Raw genomic sequence first — 19,372 nt, 5'->3', positions numbered from 1 at the left:
ATTGTTAATTCTATACTTACGTTTAAAACTATAATATTTAATATCTAAATAAATCATGAAAGAAACAACAAAACGCATGAGCTTAAAGATGATCGTCCTGTGATTATCACGTGGCAAATACGTGAACTAACTGAATGCAGACAGTGTGAGTGCGAGCATTTCTCGCCGAACCTCGAGATTAAGCTTTGAATGGAATAAAGTTGACGGTTATCAAGTCGAAACGTGACAGGCAGCTTATTTGAATGACGCGTTCATGGACGATGATGTCGGCACGGAAGTATTCGCGTTACGCGCGCCGTTAATCTCCGGTCTCCGGCTTGATTTTCGTGCAAAGCACAAGTAAAGTGTCAGTTGTTTCGTGCTCGACCACGAGTGGCTCCGCTCGTTAGAAACGCTCTTTCGTACGTTTGTATGTACCTTGCCGCGACTGACATGAATTTCTTTGAGCGAAAAAAAGGTCGTCGTCGGTGTTTTAGGCAGACTTTAGCGAGAGATATTGATCGATGAATGGGACGAGGTTGTTCAAAATAGAATTCAAAGAGTTCTATCTTGTATCATGTGGAAAATACATCGTCAATGATGATAATGACGAGAACATCGCATTTTGTAAGAACGACATAATTTTAAGTTGGAGATAAATTAGCACAAAAACTAATTTTTTGATATGTTTTATTCTTAATCTATCGATGTCTTTCTCTTTGTGTCTGTAATTTATTCCTCTCTCTAACAAGTAACAATAAATTTTATAGAATTTGTCGGAATCACTTTTGTCGTATATCATATTGTCCTTGTTAACGAACTTTTTTTCAAAATTCCGTGTTTAAAGTTTGATAAATACATTTGATTTATATAGTAATTCTGTATGTTCCTTACAAATCATGCGTAGGTCTTTTGCTCTTGCGAAACGGAGATCATTAAACTTCAGACTAGTTAGGAATGCCGAAGGCTCCCACAAAAACACCTGCTAACGTTGGACTTCTGCTTGGACACTTTATGATTCTAGATTTCTTCTGTCAGATTCATTTCAACATTTCTAATTACGTGTATCAGCTTGTTATAGATCGCAATGTGCTTACTTCTATAAATTCAATAATTCATTTCTAAAGTGTGTTGCGAAGCTCGAATGTTCTATTCGTTAATTAAAGGAGAAAAGGTTGCTTTGTTTGCACAACTGCGTAGTTGCATCGTTATAACGTTGTAACGATGTCCTTGTCTTATCATAAATACATATTTCAATAATTGAAAACGCTCCATGGTTAGTGTAGTTTATGCGTTGTGTATATTGCACAAATTATCTACGTATCATTCAACTACCTCTCGCGTACTATACTGGTTGACAACTGGTTGACAACTGGTTGAGAACCACCTACCTTAGATCATTTCTTTGTAATAGCTTATATAAATATAGATATCCTCGATCAATCTAGCAATCCTCCGCTATGTAAGTACTTTTTTTTACGATAATGCATTTTTTATTACCTCCACCAGATTTTTCACCAGTGACTAAATCAGTCTTTACTTATAGAAAATTTTCTTGTCAGCTACGACAATTTATCTCAAATCGGCATACTTTTCGTATCTCGGATACCTAAAAAAGAAACGATAACGAGCCAGCTCGGACAAGCAGCTTCCGACTGTCTAGCATGAAAGTTCTGGCAATTCTATGAATACGTATGCTCGTCCTTCGACGATGTTGCAGAACTGCTCACCGGTCGGAAGGCGGGCCAACATTTCCGGTTTCGTTTGCGAAACGCTGCTGCGCCGAGCCAACAGCCATTTATCTCGTCTCGCGTAAGCCACAACGAAATCATGCCGCCTTTTCCGTACCTCGCTACGAATCGACTCGTATCTCTGCACCTGCACTTGCGTGCACACATCAGCCATTACACGCGGCTGCACCTGTCAGGTGAAAGGAACCCAGAGAAAGGTTCGACGGTTTAGATCACGGTTATGTGTCTTTAGTCTTACTTAGGATATTACATTGCGTTTCAGACATCGAACATTCAGTTTTATATATTTCACAATTGCAATATTCTATTCTTGGGAAGATAACTCCGATTAAATAATTGACCTCGTAACCCTTCAATGAAGAAGACTCAGCTCAGCCCCGGAATATGGGACAAGAACTGGGTCGAATCTATCGGATACAGAAAGCAGTCGGCTGACGGAACGACTCGCGAGGAGAGCGACTTCGACAAAGGGACGCGCTCCTTTTGAATAGCTTTCAACGTACAGCTAGCGTGCAACGTTATCATGCCGTGGAATTGTTCGAAAAACGGATGAAATTTCGAAGTTAACGAGTTGTTCTTGGCGCAGATCTTCTAAGCAAGTTAGAGATACATACTGAAAGTCATGAGAAAGCATGATTGAGAAAGTCACAAAGGAAGATTATTTTGTATAACTTTGATCGAGTTGTTAGAAGATCTTTAAAATTTGAACAAATTATGTATAACGAAATTGCTACCAAGTTTATATATTCTTTAAAATTTACTCAAGGATTTTAAGGGAAATATTGATTTCGCGCCGTTTCAAGTAATTGAGACAAATCGAGATATTCCAAATTGAAACGAAGAATGATTTGAGTAGGTATTTTAATTTTATCGAGTTACATCCATAATTTCCAAACATACTTGTTTTGTCATAATCGCTGCTCTAAGATCAGATGGTTTCTATGCTTATTTTTCAAGCCATCAACAACGTTTTCCTTCGCCTATTTTTGCGAAATTACTTTTTGTAACTTGCCGAGTACAATGCTAGCAATAAAATGACAGGGGCTAGGTATAGTGGGCAGGACGTACACGTGAAAGTGGCAAATGTGAATACCACGTAGGTATGTTCCTCGAAGGCCGAATGGGAATCCGTAATGTGTGGGCGCTCTTGGGCTTTCAGCCCACGTGCAACTACAACTACAGCTAGCGTTGCCACGTGCAGTGTCGCATACACTAGGGGTGCGTAACACCGCCATTGATCCCCCATTACGGTGGAATTTACGGATTTTTTCATTCCCCTTTGACTTTTCTTAATAACCGTAGCTTTGCGATACGGACGAAACATCTACTATTTTTGAGAACTAATATTTTAATTAACAATTTTAACTACAAACGTATAGTCACAAAATGTGTACTTTCTCAGATTACATACTTCAACAATTTCTTTGTATTTTTACTATCTAATTTTCACTTTAAATATCTACACTTCCGTCATTCGGTGTAATTCTACATTGAACTCAATATATATTTATATTGTAGGATTCGACCTCGAGCATTTCGAAATGAATGTTGCTCACGTAGAAGATACTTGGTCGTAAAGTTGCTTCGTGCGTTAGTTGGACGTACGATCGATACGCCTTCGATACATCCCTGGCTATATTAAATTTTTTCCTGTCGACACTTCTGCGACCTCATATGGTATCCATTGAGGCATATTGCGCAGCGATCAATCACCATAGGTATTTGCAAATAGAAAGCTGATATTTACCATAATTACTACGCTATCGTTGTGTGATACATGCGAGTGAAATATGCGGGTAAATAAGGCTGCGTGTGACTTGCATCAGAATCGACAAAATATGCGTATAGAGTTTCTTACGTCATTACAAAGTAAATACGGTACTTGAGTGATTCTGCCAAATGACTCACGCTATTAATTTCTTGGATTCAAACACGAGGAGAAACAATTTTTCCTTTAGTTTCTATCCGTCTGAAAATCTAACATCTATTTCTCTCTTTCTCTGACTTTGCTTGTACAGATCAAAGCATGGAGCTTCTTCTTATAGAATTAAATTACTTTTGTACACATGTAAAAAGTTTTCTTCAATGATCTATAGGTAGAATATTCCTAATCGTAACCTAATCGTTCATCTATCCGACGAACTATATTCTTTCTTCTCAAACCCGAATAAGACGCGAGTAAACGCAAAATGTTTAAGCGGAGAAAGAAGCGTTCGTTGAACTTTCGCCGCACCGGTGCGAACTGTAACTTCATTAGGCTGTTTACTCGTTACCATCCACTTTGCTTCTAAGAAATGATTTCGCTTCGCGAAATGAACCGCTTCGTCCCCTTTGACGTGTTGCTTCGAACTTGCTTTATTGCTACATCGTGCCTCGAACGGGAAAGACTTTCGCATTAATGGACCGTAAAATTAGTCGCATCGACTTTGAACAAAGTTATCGCAACCTCTGAGCGACATTAGCCCTTAATTGATGCTATCAACCTAATAACAATATCGATACAGGTGCGCTCTATAATATTTTTTGCTCCACTATACCCATAGAATATATTGACAAAGTTTAGGTGATTAAACTATGAGGCACGTTGTATATTTTAGTAACATTCACCAACCATCGTTACCAAAAAAAAAAAAATTAACCAAACTATTCGGATACTTGTGAGCAGTCGTGTATGTGCCCAGCACCTTCGCAAACACGCTTGGAAACCAACTTTAAAGGCTTCGATAATATCAGCGTCCAATCGATTCGCCTCGATCGGATGGTGAAGCAAATTTAGAGCACAATGGCGAGCAGCATCCTCGAGTACGCAATACATATCCGGCACATTATGGTCCCTGAGAAGATGGCAAAGCGGCGCAAATGCAAGACAGGCGTCGCGAAGCATCGCGGATGCACATGTACTTACTTACCGCGGCGTAGAAGCCATCGGCGAGGTCTTTGGCCGCTCTAATGGCGGATGTAGCGTCTGTCTTTAACGTGGCTTTCCCCTAATTTGCGTCAATTGCCGACACGGATGCCAACCGAGGAGCGTAAGAATAGAAAAAGACACGACGGAGACGCGCAGCGCAAAGTACGTCGTAAAGTAATTGAAATTACTGTCTGTCACCGTGTCAGCCCCCGATATTCTGACATTCGAAACGAGCCAACGCGTATTACGTAACGCTTACTGTTGCACATGGAAAGCGTGGTTCAGCCTTACTGACCACTGCTGCTCGTTGCTCGCAGACGCGGAAATGCGGGTGTCCCGCGTTTCTTGCCAATAGCATTCCGTCAGCTTCGAGGAACGATGCGTTACCGAGAAACTGTGACATTTCATCGTGTCTCGAAATCGCTCGTTTACTTTACTAGTAAGTAAATATCGCTCTCATTTTAGCAAACAAAAGCCCTTTAATGTTCGAAGAAAAACTTTAGCATTTTTGAACAAGGAATTACGTACATTTTATTATATATACGTACAAATTACAAATTTTTTCGTATTCTTCTTAAACTTACGACATTTATTCGAACGATAGAGAAACGAGATTGAGCCAAAAGTGACCCAGAGAACGTAACAGACTTAATGCGTCCGGACATGTAGTGGCGTTGACACGTAGGCACATATACCTATCTATATAAAAGTACATACGCATTAAATTTCCCTTTGAAGCGTTTCCAACTACCGTCTCGTCCTATTGCGTGCAAGAACTTTAGCTAACGCGCTGGCTTTCGTTGTAAAATATTAGGTGGGTGTGATATATTCTTTCTATCTTTCTTAATATAGCCCTCGTTATATATGGTGATCGTATACAATTTTTCATCGCGTTCATGCTGGGCATCCGCAATGATCACGATTGCAAATGGACGTCAATATCCACTATGGTTTATAATCGGTATTCATTTTGCAATTGAGCAACTGTCGACCGTTAATGGTCGAAGCCGTTCCCATCGGGCGTCGCGGTCACCCTTAAGAACTAGGTATACATTGGCCGAAAAAAACCCCTTCTATCTGTGCATACTGGTTTCCGTTCTCTTCCATCTTGCCTTGACCTTTTTTGAACGATGCTCCGCTCTCTCATCTTTACGTGGAATTTTCAAATTTTCTGTCTTATTTGAATTGATAATTGTTATGATCCTCGTCTTTAATTTAGTATTTTCATCTATGTAAAATACGTTGTATTAACCCTTTAATTACGGAGAAGTTTCGCTTGCATCGAAGAAACGGGACATTTTTACTCTTTTTAAAAGATTTTCAAACAAAATTTTTCGAATTTAACAGTATGAATTTGATACGAAACGATTGGGTCGTAAAAATATAAAGATGGTGCAAAAACGACCTAGTTGATCGTCACTGGAAAGAGTCTCAGCCAGTTAGTTTGTTCGACGAAGTTGCAGGCTGAAAATAACTTTTTGCCATTCGAGCAAGCTCTCCGTTCTCATGAGCACGCATATGGTAAACCGTTGTTGGAACGTTAATATAACCAAAGGAGTACACGACGTGCGTAGGCCTGCCACGCGTTCCTCTGTCTATCCTTTGTTTTTCAACGGCATTAGGTCCCGTTAGCGTCTTTGTATGCCATATGGAAATTTCACGCGAACATTCACAGAGCTCGTCGTTATGCATTTCACTTGTGCGTGCAGGACAATGCCATCTTGGAATGCATGCTGCTTCGATTCGACTTTGTTTCTTTCACGCTTTTCCTTATTGACATCGATATATCCTTTTTCTTCTGTACGTTGTATCGTCTCGCACAGAAATTATATTATTATTCCCTAAGTAAGTTAGACGGATATTCGATATTTTTAATTAACCATAAGGTGGATCTAAAGTTAATGAAAAATAGGAAGGGTATTGTAAAAGTAAAGCGTTTGGTTGGAAGTTTCATATTCATTATAATAATAATTTGGTGAAAGTTAATATTTCTTATATTAAAAATATATTGAATATACCACAATAATAGAATAAATCAAGAAGGAGATTGGAAATTTTGGAATAGTAGAGTTTGTTGGTCTTCGCTTCTGCAACACCCTATGCCTTATACAAATCTCTACAATGGGCGCGTTAAGATCACCTTTCAATCCCTCGGAACGAATTCATTGAAATACGACGAGACATTGGCAATGCTAATGGCCGAGTTAACATACAACCGTGTTCACGTGTCATATCGATCGTACGAGCGTAGTCGTATGACTGGAGAGAGCTTCAGCCGAGTTAAGGTTAAAGACCATGATCGATTTTGAAAGGATTGTTAGCTTGTTTGACACGTTAACAACTGAAGAAATGTTAAAAGATTACATCGAAGAATTAGCATTACAGGTCTGTATGTATCTAATTTTATTGACTGTAAATCATATATATATATTTATTTATTTATTTATTCATTTATTTATACCACAGCGAGTGGTTTATTTATACCATACATAGTGAGAGATAGTTTTATGTTGTCTGTACGATTTAGATATGTATCTTGCTTTTTTGGAAGGAAATGTTAACTTTTAACCTCTACAGATATGATACAGATTGCTTCATGCAACTGGGCGTAGCTATATTTCAAGTATCTAAAGTCTTTAAGTATCTCTACAAAAGACACAAATGATCAACAAGTTCGATTTAAATGTTATCTTGTATTAATCAGATATTTGTTCATTAATTATATGTAGATATTCGAGTTCCTATATGCGAACAAACTATTTTAAAAATTACGAGGAAACAATCATGCCAGCATACATAGTTACATAGAGAAAACATTATTTTATTGTTCAGTTTCGCTGCAGGGTTTATATAAAAACATAAACCACAAAGAACCATCTGACCTTATTTAAAATCGCTTGACTTCCATGCGCTTCCCACACGGGAATCACAATCGACGATTTCATTCTACCTTTCATTTGGCCTTCAACGCAGGTATCCTATGAGGTTGCCTCATTCTACCGAAGCTACGCCCCCGCATTTCCAGCAGGAAAATTGATCGATCATTTTCCGCGCGCTCATCCGCCCTAGCACGCAAGCTCCGTGACATTGGAAAACGCTTTTAAACGGTTATTCTCCCGAGTAGTGCTTTCCGATGAGTGCGTATTGGATATTTCAGTCGGCCTTGATTACTTCCCTGGCGTCGTTTGACCATGATGTGTTGAGCCATCGATTCGTGTCTTTAATTCTGTATAATTTCTAACGTTGCATATGCTTCGAAACTACATATCTCACATATTTACATTTATTCAATATTAAATATATATATATATATATGACTATTCTAAATCTAATATTCAATCTAATATCATGAAATTTATTTCAACATTTATTTACTTCTCTTATACTAAAATTTTTCAAAAGAGAGCAAAAGTTCTATCAAAATTATTGTACTATAAAAATATTATATAAGTAGGTAACTTTATTCATAGCAGAAATGTTACATATTTATTCTTAGTACTTTACACCTACACTTTATGTAATTTCAAAGAGTTTTATAAGTTCTTACGTAATATCTATAATATTCTGTAGTATTCTTTAGTTATTAAATTGCGACATAAAGCATTGTAGCAAAAGATATTACTAGAGCTTGAATATAATTTACAAAATTGCGCAGAAGATGGAGCAATGCTCCACGGAATTTAAAATGATTTTTATACTTCGAAACAACGTGTACCTTTTCAGTAATATATTAATAGAATTACAAAATATTTAACGGGCAAGAAATTCAAGCACGTAATAGAGACAGATTATATATACATGTTGCTTTCATTCATTATAGTCAATTGTGAGAAAAAAGACTTCATCGAAATACAACGATTACGTTACTCGAACGTGAATTACGTATCATGGAAGTCATAAACAGGATCGCGAGGTTCTCACGTTTAACATATGGGATATGTTTAATAGGGTATTTTGCTAAGAATAATTGAATAAATTAGAGCGAATAATTTCAACGTTGTATGTAAATTTTCAGCTGGTATGTTTACACGGTATATCTACGTGTAGTAAAATTCACAGTATATTTTTAAAAATTCATAGTAATTTTTTGCTGCCACTTCTGTAACACAGTGCAAATTTTAAATTGTCTCAAATCGTCCCTCTGCTTATAACGAAAAGAAATTGTAAATTCTGCAGATTAGGAAGCAGGAATAATTACACGAATTTACTGATGAACAAAAATTGTTACTTTACAGCCGCCGGAGAACGAGTTGCAGAAAGTTGGCGAACGCGTGCCCAGCGAGCACGAACTCAGAGTGCAGAGGTCTCTGCAACGACTGAACGTCCCGGATTGGTATAAGAATTCTCCCGCGGCTCGCGATGGTTTCCGGTTAAAGAGGCACTCCGACGCGTCGCAACACGGAGGATGGCGTGCATTGGGCTCGAAAACCACTTCCCTCTCGTCCCTTTCATCGTCTTCCAATAGACAGCCGACTACAGGTAAGCATCCTCTTAATGATCTTTTTATATTAATCTTTCTTGTTCGTGAGTTTGTTCGTTTTTATTTAAGATATTTCTGAGGATTATAGAAAAATAAATGAACAAACACTCGAGTACGAGTCCTCAAATGCCGCGAACAAACATTAAAGCACAAAGCTTTAAGATTATATATCACAGAGCTCAATATTACTTTGTGCAACATCTTTTGAATATTTATTCACGATTATTCAGACTTGAATGCAGACTTCTAAAGATGTTACTCCGTAAAAGCTCTTTTTTGCGAGAGAGTTTAATGGCTCTTGCCTTGAAATTATATAACATTGACTGGTATAAGGATCTCCTGAAGAAGATTCTCTTAACGCTTCAAACATAACAAATATAACTTCTCAGAATCTTCCTTGAGATATACAATTTGTTTTACTGTAAAAAGAAAACAAAGAATATTAAATGTAGTATTTATTATATCTTGAATGCCACAATATATATTTAATATAGTTCTTTACGATGCTTTATGTTAGTATAAAGGAATTCGTGAATACGTGCTTACCAATCATTACGTATCTTTTTTTCTCAATTTCCTTTCCTATCTTTAATTTAATTCTTTTTGCTTTCTCGCTTCACACTTTATTTGCCCCTAAGACAAAAACTTCTCCCCGACCTCCCCATTGCAGTTGGAAAACAGTTTAATACAAACGGAAAGTAGCCAAAAGTTGATATTAGGTTCTTCGAAATGTTATGAGCGAAAGAAAAAGAGGGCACAATAGCTGCCCATTGGGAACGATTCGCAATGAAACGGCGCAATACCAAGCAAATCGAACTCTTCTTCGAATGAAAAGGCGAGCAACGTCCAAAATTAGCACGTAACGAGAGCCGAGTATCGGCCAATTTCATTTATCCTCGTGTCTGCTTCTCTCTCGTTTCTCAAGCGACATAGTCTCGCGGATATTCTCTGGCTACGGTGAGTAACTGTTAATAGGAAGTGGCTAATAAATTTAGCAGGGTAGGTTAACTCGATTAATTCGGCCTTGCCGGGTAGTCGTCTGCTAACGACAAAGTCGAGGTTTATCCTGCCACGTTGTTGGCTGACTGCGATAGCAGCGCAGATCTCTTCTTTCGCAGGGTGGCTGGGAAACGTTCAAGGACGTTTCTAACGAGAGAATGCGATTTGTTAAGGGAGGGCTCCAATTACCAGATTTAAAGGGCTGGTGCTAATATGAGCTGCTGATGCTAATATGAGCTGCTGGCGCGGATCTGATGCTCGGTTGGTAGTCTGAAAAGGGCAAAGTTCGTTGAGACACTTTTTTTAATTGACGTCTGACCAGGATTCACCATGCTCTCGGCAGTTTTGATTTTAACAGATTTATGGAAGATTATCTTTTGTAGTTTTTTAAAAGATTATAAATTTTATTAATCTTCCCCTCTTCTTCCCGTCTTCTTCCCGTCTTCTTACGATTGTTATTGCATCTTTCGTATTGATTTTCATTGTTCCTTCTGATCTTAAGAAAACTCGTAATTGACAAACAAAATTCTTTTTCATTCTGTTTTTTTTTTTAAATACAGACCTGAAGATATAAATCTTTCTAAATAATTTGAGATAAATTTTTTAAATTCTTGTATAACTTGTTCATTGTGAAAGTTAAAGTTTAGATTTTAAAAAGAGTTTAGTTTTTACAGAATTAGTTTGATGTTTCTAAAAGCTTAAAAATAGAATTTCCATATCCTAACATTATTCTTGACCCTATTTTTGCGATATGAGAGGCTACATTTATTCAAAGAAACAAATTTGCAATATTATTTTTACCCAGTAATATTTACCGACTACTTCAAGTGTTTTCTAAAGTCTCTCTACTAATTGACACCAAGAACAAAGGAATAAAATTGCTACGCCTATCCCTGGGAGCATACACAAAACGTGTTTCACTCTCAGTAACATCGGGCTGAAATACCTTCGTAGCAGCTCGCTGGTAACGTCAATGTAAGACAGCTGTCAAGCTTTTATTCTATCGTTGAAAAGTTCCCGGGCAACGTATTATTCGACGTGCAAGACCATCGATCAAAGTCTTCCAACATAATCCATTTCAAATCCGGATCAAGTAACAAACTCGCTTGTAAAACGAGTCAAGACGCCAACACCGTATCGCGGTATTACCATAATAATTACGTCTCTATTTATTTGTATTTGTTGACAACTGTTCAGTTCTAGGAATCAAATATACGAATTGTTTTACAGGATCTGATCAGGAAGTTTGGGAACGTTGTACAAGGTGTCTCAAATTTTATCAGCCATATTTTGACAGAAAAGTAGAATAAGGAAATCTACGCAAGATGTTGCGACCACGTGTTAATACGTTCCGATAAATTTGTTTAGGTGCCCTTCTTAGTCCAAGTCCCACGCCACCTGTATTCTCAAGATGGAGTACCAGTCTGCTAAACAGTGCCGGAAGTTCGCCAGCGAGTTCAACAAGGTCGTCTTTCAATCATCGACAGCCGTACTTGGGCTGGCGTTCTCAAGAACGGCTAACGAACCCGCGAACACCGGCAGAACGTCTTGCTCAGGGTATTCTTCCCCAGTTGCAAGCAGCAAACAAGGTTCGTATTAAAAAACCTTGAATGTCTCATGTTACACCATTGTCGCCCATGTTTCTTTAACATTGCAACTTTAACGCTTCATAGCAGCTTTTCAACTTTACTTTTAAAAAACAATTTTACAATTACTATTCGATACATTTAAAAATATATCTTATTTAGGTAATATTTTCTAATAAAAATGTTGTTCGTCTTTCATTACCACATATGTAATAGATTAAACTACTCTCTTTCTACTTTAAAAATATGATGGTAACTATTTACGAATATTTGACATTAATGCTAACGTATTTATCATTTTCTGAAACTGTTATCAGATCCAAAATAATCATACCACTGATATTTTCATCATTTATAACAGAAGTAAATCTGCATTTACGATGCAAATATGTCGGAGACGGTTAGTCGAATTTCCTCGTTCGAATAATCGTTCCCAAATCCGCGACATTTAGCCTCGAACCGTGAGTGACCCCTACCTCGCCTACGTCCACTTCGCTTTTCCTTTGTCCAATTTATTTTTAATTTGTGCAGACAGCGCGCAAATGCAGTGATTTCTCTATAATTAGAAATTTTGGCAGAAATCCACATTCTGACGTCTCGTGGCCTTTACAACTCGAGTACAAATTGATCGTTATCCGAATCACAGACAACCCCTCCGCCCCAAGGTCGAACGATGCCGCGAACATTGTCCTACTTTTCAAACTTTTAATCAGCTTTTCGTTACCAAAAAATAGTTTTCCTGCGAAAATGTCTTTTCTCGTGAACATTAAAATCTATTGAAAATAATCTTGGAAATTTATTGGAAATTAGAACAATGTGCGAGTTTAAAGTTTTCTTAAATTTGTTCTTTCAAGATATTTGCATTTATTGACAAAGATATATCGCTATGCGACATTCTTTATTTTTAGCACAAGGTATTAGGTATTATAAGGTCGCTTTGTACAAGGTATTTTGTGTCTCTATTTTCTAGCATTGGCAATTCGGTGAGATTAAAAAAACTCTAAATAAAAATTTCGCTAACACGAAGTTGAGTTTTACAACGAAAAGCGAACACAGCATTGAATAATGGTATCGAAAGATAATTGCTAATATAAAGGTTTCGGTCGAGGAAACTTTGTAATTGGTGAATAACAGATTATTACTTCATAACACTCGACACTGCGTCATTTTCTAATTGTTATGTCAATAATAAATGTTTAAACAATGATTAATTGTCTGCGTAAAATCGTGTATAGCTCTACATACAATAATCAATATCGAATTACATTTTTTCATATCGAGACTTCTGTTATAGCTCTTCAAATATATTGAGTTATTATCGTAGTTACTTAATTAATGATAACATGATTCGATAATTCAATATTAATTGGTTATTAAGTTATTTATTAGTTATTTATTAGTTATTATTGGTTATTAAGTGATTTCGATTAAACTTCAAAATGGAAAGACATAAGAAAAAGGTATAGAGTAATAAAAGCGAAATTTTTGTTGGCAGCAGCAACAACAACAACAACAGCAACAACAACAGCAGCAGACAACGAATCAGCAGCTAGAGGTAAGGAACTCTATAAAGGAGGTAACCTCGGCCATTGTGCACTACGTGCAAAGCGGTCAGGAGGTTGGTGGAGGTGGCAGGCTGTCGCCTCGACCTCGACCTGAAGACTGGGACGACAGGGGCGGAGCAAGGTCGACCAGCCCCAGAGGTGAGCACTAAAGAACCCCTGCCAAAAAAACCATCCTACCACCACCACCACTACACCATTACTACTTTTACTCTCTACGACAAAGGTAATTTTGAGTTTTCCTGATCTGTTGATGTGAATTTCTTCTCTTTGTCTCTGCATCTTTACTCTGTGACCTATAGACGCCTCTCTTCTTTCGTCTATCTCTGGGTTTCTCTTGTTACTGTTCTTACACGTCTTGTCACTGTATTGTTACCTAACTCCCGATCGGAATGTCGTGAAATAAATTTTGCTCTTTCGCTCGTTGTTACTGCTCACACACACACACACACATATATATATGTAATATTCGACGTGTCTCTGATACGCTAGTTCAAAGCACTACCAGCAACTCTCTTGGCTGTCTCTTCTGTCTTTGTTCGTTCTCTTGGTTGTTTCGTGTTTACTAACGAAAATTGCTTTCAAAAACGCGGTCATTCAACAAAACCTTTGATGATTAAAAACTGTAACGTACCCTCTTCACACGCGTGCAGACTCATTCATTCTGCGAATGCTGCGTTGGTTCACGGGCCCGCAACATCGTCCGGATATTTTCAAGGTGTCGCGACGCGGTGTTCCTACTAACGTTAACATACGAGAATCCACTCGTTCTTGTTCCGTTGAAAAAAAAAACCTCCTTCTTTCTTCCTCTAATAACTCCAACTCTGTAGATATATGTATATAAACGCTTTCCTCGTGTTGCACAGCGTAGATTTCTCTTCGACCAAGCGGTCCACTGTATCTCACAGACTTTTCGAGCAGTCGTGAAAATTAATTACAATCGAACAAAAAATTCGGTCTTGCGATTTTACAAATTTACGAGGTGTGACAGTAATATTTCGAAAATGACACGTATATAAATTTTATGCGAATATCAGGTCATCGCCTTCAAAATATTTAGTTCCTTTGAGATTTAAGTAAAGTAAAGATGGCAGCTTATTTTTATTTTCGAAGGACGGTTCCCGTGAATTTACGTTCACTTTAGGAGTAGTTTTGGATGAGACTAAATGATCCGGTAAGCGTCATACGAATGGCTCATGTAGTGTCGAGAAATGAACTCATGCTGTTTTGGAATTCTTGGCTTCGATGTACAATCTTTGTATTTCGCATGCTGGTGAAGGGAAAATCGAGCTATACTGTCTTGTTTTTGCAACTTTGAGGAAAACAGAATAAGCCTTGGAACTATGTCACATCTCGTATTCCAAGACATGCCACTCATCTCTTACGACTACTTTTGTCTTCGTAGTTACAACACTGACTCTGATATGTAAAAGGGAGAAAAAGGGGGAGAGAGAGAAAGAGAGAGAGAGAGAGAGAGAAAACACAATCAATCAATTTTAGTAACGGAATTATTCTTCATGGTGTTCGCGAGATGATACCGTAGATACATAGGAGATGCGACATAAAGAATCCTTCTCAGTGGAAGATCTTCTGTATGATCGACATCAGCGAACCAACGAAGCAGCAAGACGATTGTCACGAAAATTCCCGTAATGGTGTTCACCGACAGCCTTGACACCGAATTATATTTCTAGCGCGTGAATTCGTGAAGCAAGGTCGAATCGTGGCGAGGGAGGAAAAAACGATGGTACAATCGGGGGGCGGGAATGGAACGTTTGCTCGGCTATTTCTCGACTTCCATCCGACGACCACCACGTGTGTCATCCGTTCCCTCGGTCTGCCCTCATCTTTAATCGCGACAGTCTCTACGAAAGTATGCATACACATAGGCGACCGACCGTCGGTTGCTATTTCGACAGCTTTGTACCGACGTGGCCGACCTGCTATAAAAATAGATCACCCTGAAGTTTAAGTCACACCCCTCTGTCTCCATATACGCTTGTCGGTGCTAGCGAACTTAGCCGCTACTCTGTCTGACCTTAGGACAAAATTAAAACAAACATCGTGAACAGGGAACGAAGTGCGAAGATAACGCGCACGTGGTCAGCTGTTACTACTTCGTATACTTTTATAATGCACGTGATGTCTTGGTCGTGTTACGTCCACGTTACTCATCCTGTTGCGTATGACTCGGTGTATAAAGTTCAATGTGTGACACGTCTCGAAAAGCATCAGCGACGTCCTATTCTCAGAGCGACATCCCTGAAAACCTTCACGTCTTACCACGATGTTACACTAACTACATACTATCATAACATGGTTTGTCGATCACGTATATGTGTGTGCCGATCCGCTCAGCTTGATTTGCGTTGTGATTAATACTTCCGTGTTAGAGCTTGACTAACACGATCTAATCAGAGATTTGTGTCGTGTTTAAGAACAATACTCGAACTACCGAACTGCTAACTTCGTGTGTTATTACTATATAATCAGTTTATACAAAAATAAAATAAGTCAGAAATACACAATTCTTTTTTAAACCGAACAAAGTCAGAATGTTACGATTGCAGAAGATAACTGCGAATTGCTACGAATTGTTACGAATTGCTACGTCCGTAGAGTTCTATGCCGTTACTATGTTTTGCTGTGTTACCCAGTAGTCGTTTTCCCAGAAAGGAATCGCGGATCGATCGTAAAAGAAGCTACCCAAAAGAACACACACCGCGCTCGCCCCGCTGGCTTCTTCATGCCGCATCTAATGAAATGAAACTTCTCCTCGAAGGGAGCGTGAAGCTGTGTTGGATGGAGAGCTCGTTCGTTGGCATGAGACCCGCGGAATCGCCGGAGACACCGATGAGTTTGGCCACAGAAACCGACTGCTGTCCCGGATGCAACGTCACAGCCACCGAGTCATGCAGCTGCGTCGATTCCGCGATTTCCGGCCTTTTCTGGGATTTGACACCAACACACGACGATGGTCAATACCAACAGCATCAACAATATGAACAGCAGCTAGGTGGCGGCGATAGTCTTGGTCCATCACCGTCCTCCACACTCAATTATCACCATCACCATCATCATCATCATCGTCAGCTTCACCATCAGCAACAACCACAGCAACAGCAGCGTCATCACCGCGGTGAGTTGCTGCTCGCCTAGCGGAAAATCAAAAACAAACGACATCAGACAAGAGAACACGTACAATTGCGAACATTCGTCAACAAAGAACACGTTCGGTCGCGTTCCCATCATACCAGACGATTCCTCGACGCGTCCCTCACGATCCGTCTACCTAAGCTGACGAAGACGATTCACGTCGCGCGTTCGTACGACTATTTGTATTTCCGCATTCGATGTGTCGACGAGTTGACAACGTTGTTTGGAAAGTCGGTTTGTTTCTTCGATGGTTCTTTCGTTTCCTGTTTCATAGGAAATCTTGACGAAATTCAAGTATGTATCTAGTGGTTGGTAGGCTGGCTAACTACTTGATGACTATTAGATGGAACGCTCGTCAGTGATAATTGGTTCTTTAGAAGGCGAAGGGAGAAAGTTAACGGTCTTCGTAACGGATATTTTGGCATACTAGAAAAGAATATAGGTAAATTTTTTGGAATGCTAGTTTGGATGAAAGAAGTACGATATTTACGTAATTGCAATACGTAATGACATTTTACTTCAAGCTTTCTTAGTCGCGATATAATATTAATAAGAATTTAACGAAATACATTCGTAATTTTTTACTTATCTTCAACTTAAAACTTTCCCAAACTAGCAGAGTTCAAGGTTCTGAAATATCTAATTGGAAAGAGAATTCTACGATACTCGATGTAAGACACTTTAGTATCGCTGCGTAGAAAATTGTTAAAGAACATCGATCGTTAAAAAGTCGCTTTTTTCGACGTATTTCCGACATATCAAAAATTATACGTGATATTGTATATTAAAATCTGCTTTGACGCGTTCCCGTCCTCTCGTTGGCGATTTCTTCTCACGACTGAAGCGTGTACATAGTCCGTGAGATTCTTCGACGGAACTTTGCAGGGAGCAGTGAACGATCTTTGGAAAAAGACTTCTCTGACGTGTTTCTAAGACCGTGGGCTGTCTACAATCACGTCGATCACGTTTGTGACGCACGCCATTGACTCAGGCTGCTCTCCAATTGTCAGCTATTCTATTCGTTTCCGTCACAAGCTTGTCACGATCTCACGATCTCCTCCGCGTGACCGTATAGTATTTCTTCATGCTTCGAAGAGTTTTGGAAAAACCAAAGCCGACGTATACGTCGAAACGACAAGGTATCGTATCGATTTCGATCACGGAACGAATTTATTTCTTTACCTTGTTGATCGTAATTAGACACATGTCCAGCGTAAACGATTGATTGCGAAGTTTCGAGCAAAACTTCGACAAAATGTGTGCATTTTCGGATAGAAACTGTTCTTCGGTTTCACGCACACTTCCGCTTCTTTCTGTATATAATTCTTACGACGAAGGATTCTGTAGAAAGCGCGAGAATTTTTATTTTTCTACGAACCATGCAAAACACAATTCGTGTACATTATATAAGATACCCATCAAACGTTTAAAGATCGCAGACTTTATCGTGTCCTTGTTACGCAGCTTTTGCACCATATTTTGTATCTTCTCGCGGTATGCCACTTTTTCACGCGTTTGTTTCTCTTGCGTAGAATAACGAGCAACTTCGAGAAGTATTATAAGACATAAGGATGGTGTTGCAATTGTGTTTGTTATGCAAATTATTCTTCTGCAAACGTTGTTAAAGAAACGGGTTATTGATAGAAGATCGATGAAAAAATTGTTGAGAAGATTGTTGCATGATGTTAAGAAAATATTCACGTTGCTATGTTTCTAGGGATAGTTTTTAGTCTCTTAATTACGTAAATGTAATTATTCTTGTATTCGTAACGCAGAAAGCACGTACTTCAGTTTGCATTTTCGACGCTCAAACATTCGACACAGTGAAACTTTGTTTATTTTCAATCCTGCACGATATACACAGAAGAAAGTTGCCATGTATTTTGAAAATTGTATAGTACTGCAAACGGAAGCAACGAAATATAAATATATATATATAAAAATAAACCATTCAGTATAAACAATATACGTTTAATCTTGAACGCGGTGCAATGCGGATTAAGTTTTCAAGATTGCATCCAGAAGGAGCAGCGTTTCACACAAATTTTGTCAGATTTTTTTTTGTTCTTTTTTTGTTTTTTCTTTTTTTTCTTAAAATCAGCGTCGAAAGCTACTTCGTTTGGATCTAATCTTGTTTAATATAATAAATAAGTAGCCTGTAATTTTATATCGCTTATACAGCAATAATTAAACTCCTTTTGGTGGGAATTTCACTAGCAGTGCTTTCATTATCAGTATAGGTAAATAACTCGCGACTTAGTAAAGAGTAATGTCTCTAACGTTAGACGTCTGACTAGGTCGATTTACTGTCTGATCCGCACATTAACTTTTTATTTAAAAACAATGTCGAGATTAAAGTTTTACGCCCACATCGATTATCGCAATCTGTCTTCTTTCTTTTTTTCCCCCCCGTTTATCGTTTTCGTCAGCTTGCTATACTCGTCAACGTCCAACTATAAGTTACTACTGCTCGAGGGTCTGGATTAATTCCCAAACACAAACACACACACGCACACACGCACACGTGCACACACGGAGCACGTATTTTCGTAATAAAACTGAAGCACATAAAACACAACAGTAATTCGAAGCTTTCGATATCGACACACTCTGTTTTAGATATTTTATGATTTCTTGTTTAAAATTCTCCGATTAACGTCGATTTTGAATCCAAAAGCAACTATTCGAATATTTATGAAAATTATCAACGTCAAAATTGATTTTCAAGATTTTCTTAGAAGCTTGACACGCGAGATGTTATTTCAAGAAAAAAAAAAAATATATATATATATATCCCGCGTATCAAAGATTCTTGCTTTATATCTATAAAGATCTATCTAGAGATTATATCTATAAGAATCTTCTCATCGACGTTCCGTTCGTAAATGTGTTTTCGTCATTCCACAACGTGGTCTCTCGACTCCGCGTGTCGACAGACCTCCTGGTATTCT

General features: G+C 38.4%; 1 protein-coding gene across 13 annotated transcripts in view; it reads left to right on the top strand.

Annotated features, from left to right (window-relative positions):
• Positions 1–19,372, top strand: part of LOC126916134 (uncharacterized) — a 74,311-nt gene that overhangs the window by 40,761 nt on the left and 14,178 nt on the right. For 9 of the 13 annotated variants that reach the window (XM_050721559.1, XM_050721561.1, XM_050721556.1 and 6 more), the window contains 4 exons: positions 8,874–9,117; positions 11,486–11,706; positions 13,199–13,406; positions 16,048–16,404. In XM_050721559.1, coding sequence (XP_050577516.1) covers positions 8,874–9,117; positions 11,486–11,706; positions 13,199–13,406; positions 16,048–16,404 — 1,030 coding nt within the window. The remainder of the gene's footprint in view (positions 1–8,873; positions 9,118–11,485; positions 11,707–13,198; positions 13,407–16,047; positions 16,405–19,372) is intronic. The other 4 variants (XM_050721564.1, XM_050721562.1, XM_050721560.1 and 1 more) reach the window with 3 other exon arrangements.

The sequence above is a fragment of the Bombus affinis genome, chromosome 5 (genome assembly GCF_024516045.1).
Source record: "Bombus affinis isolate iyBomAffi1 chromosome 5, iyBomAffi1.2, whole genome shotgun sequence".
NCBI lineage: Eukaryota > Metazoa > Arthropoda > Insecta > Hymenoptera > Apidae > Bombus > Bombus affinis.
This window is presented reverse-complemented; position numbering and strand designations above follow the sequence as displayed.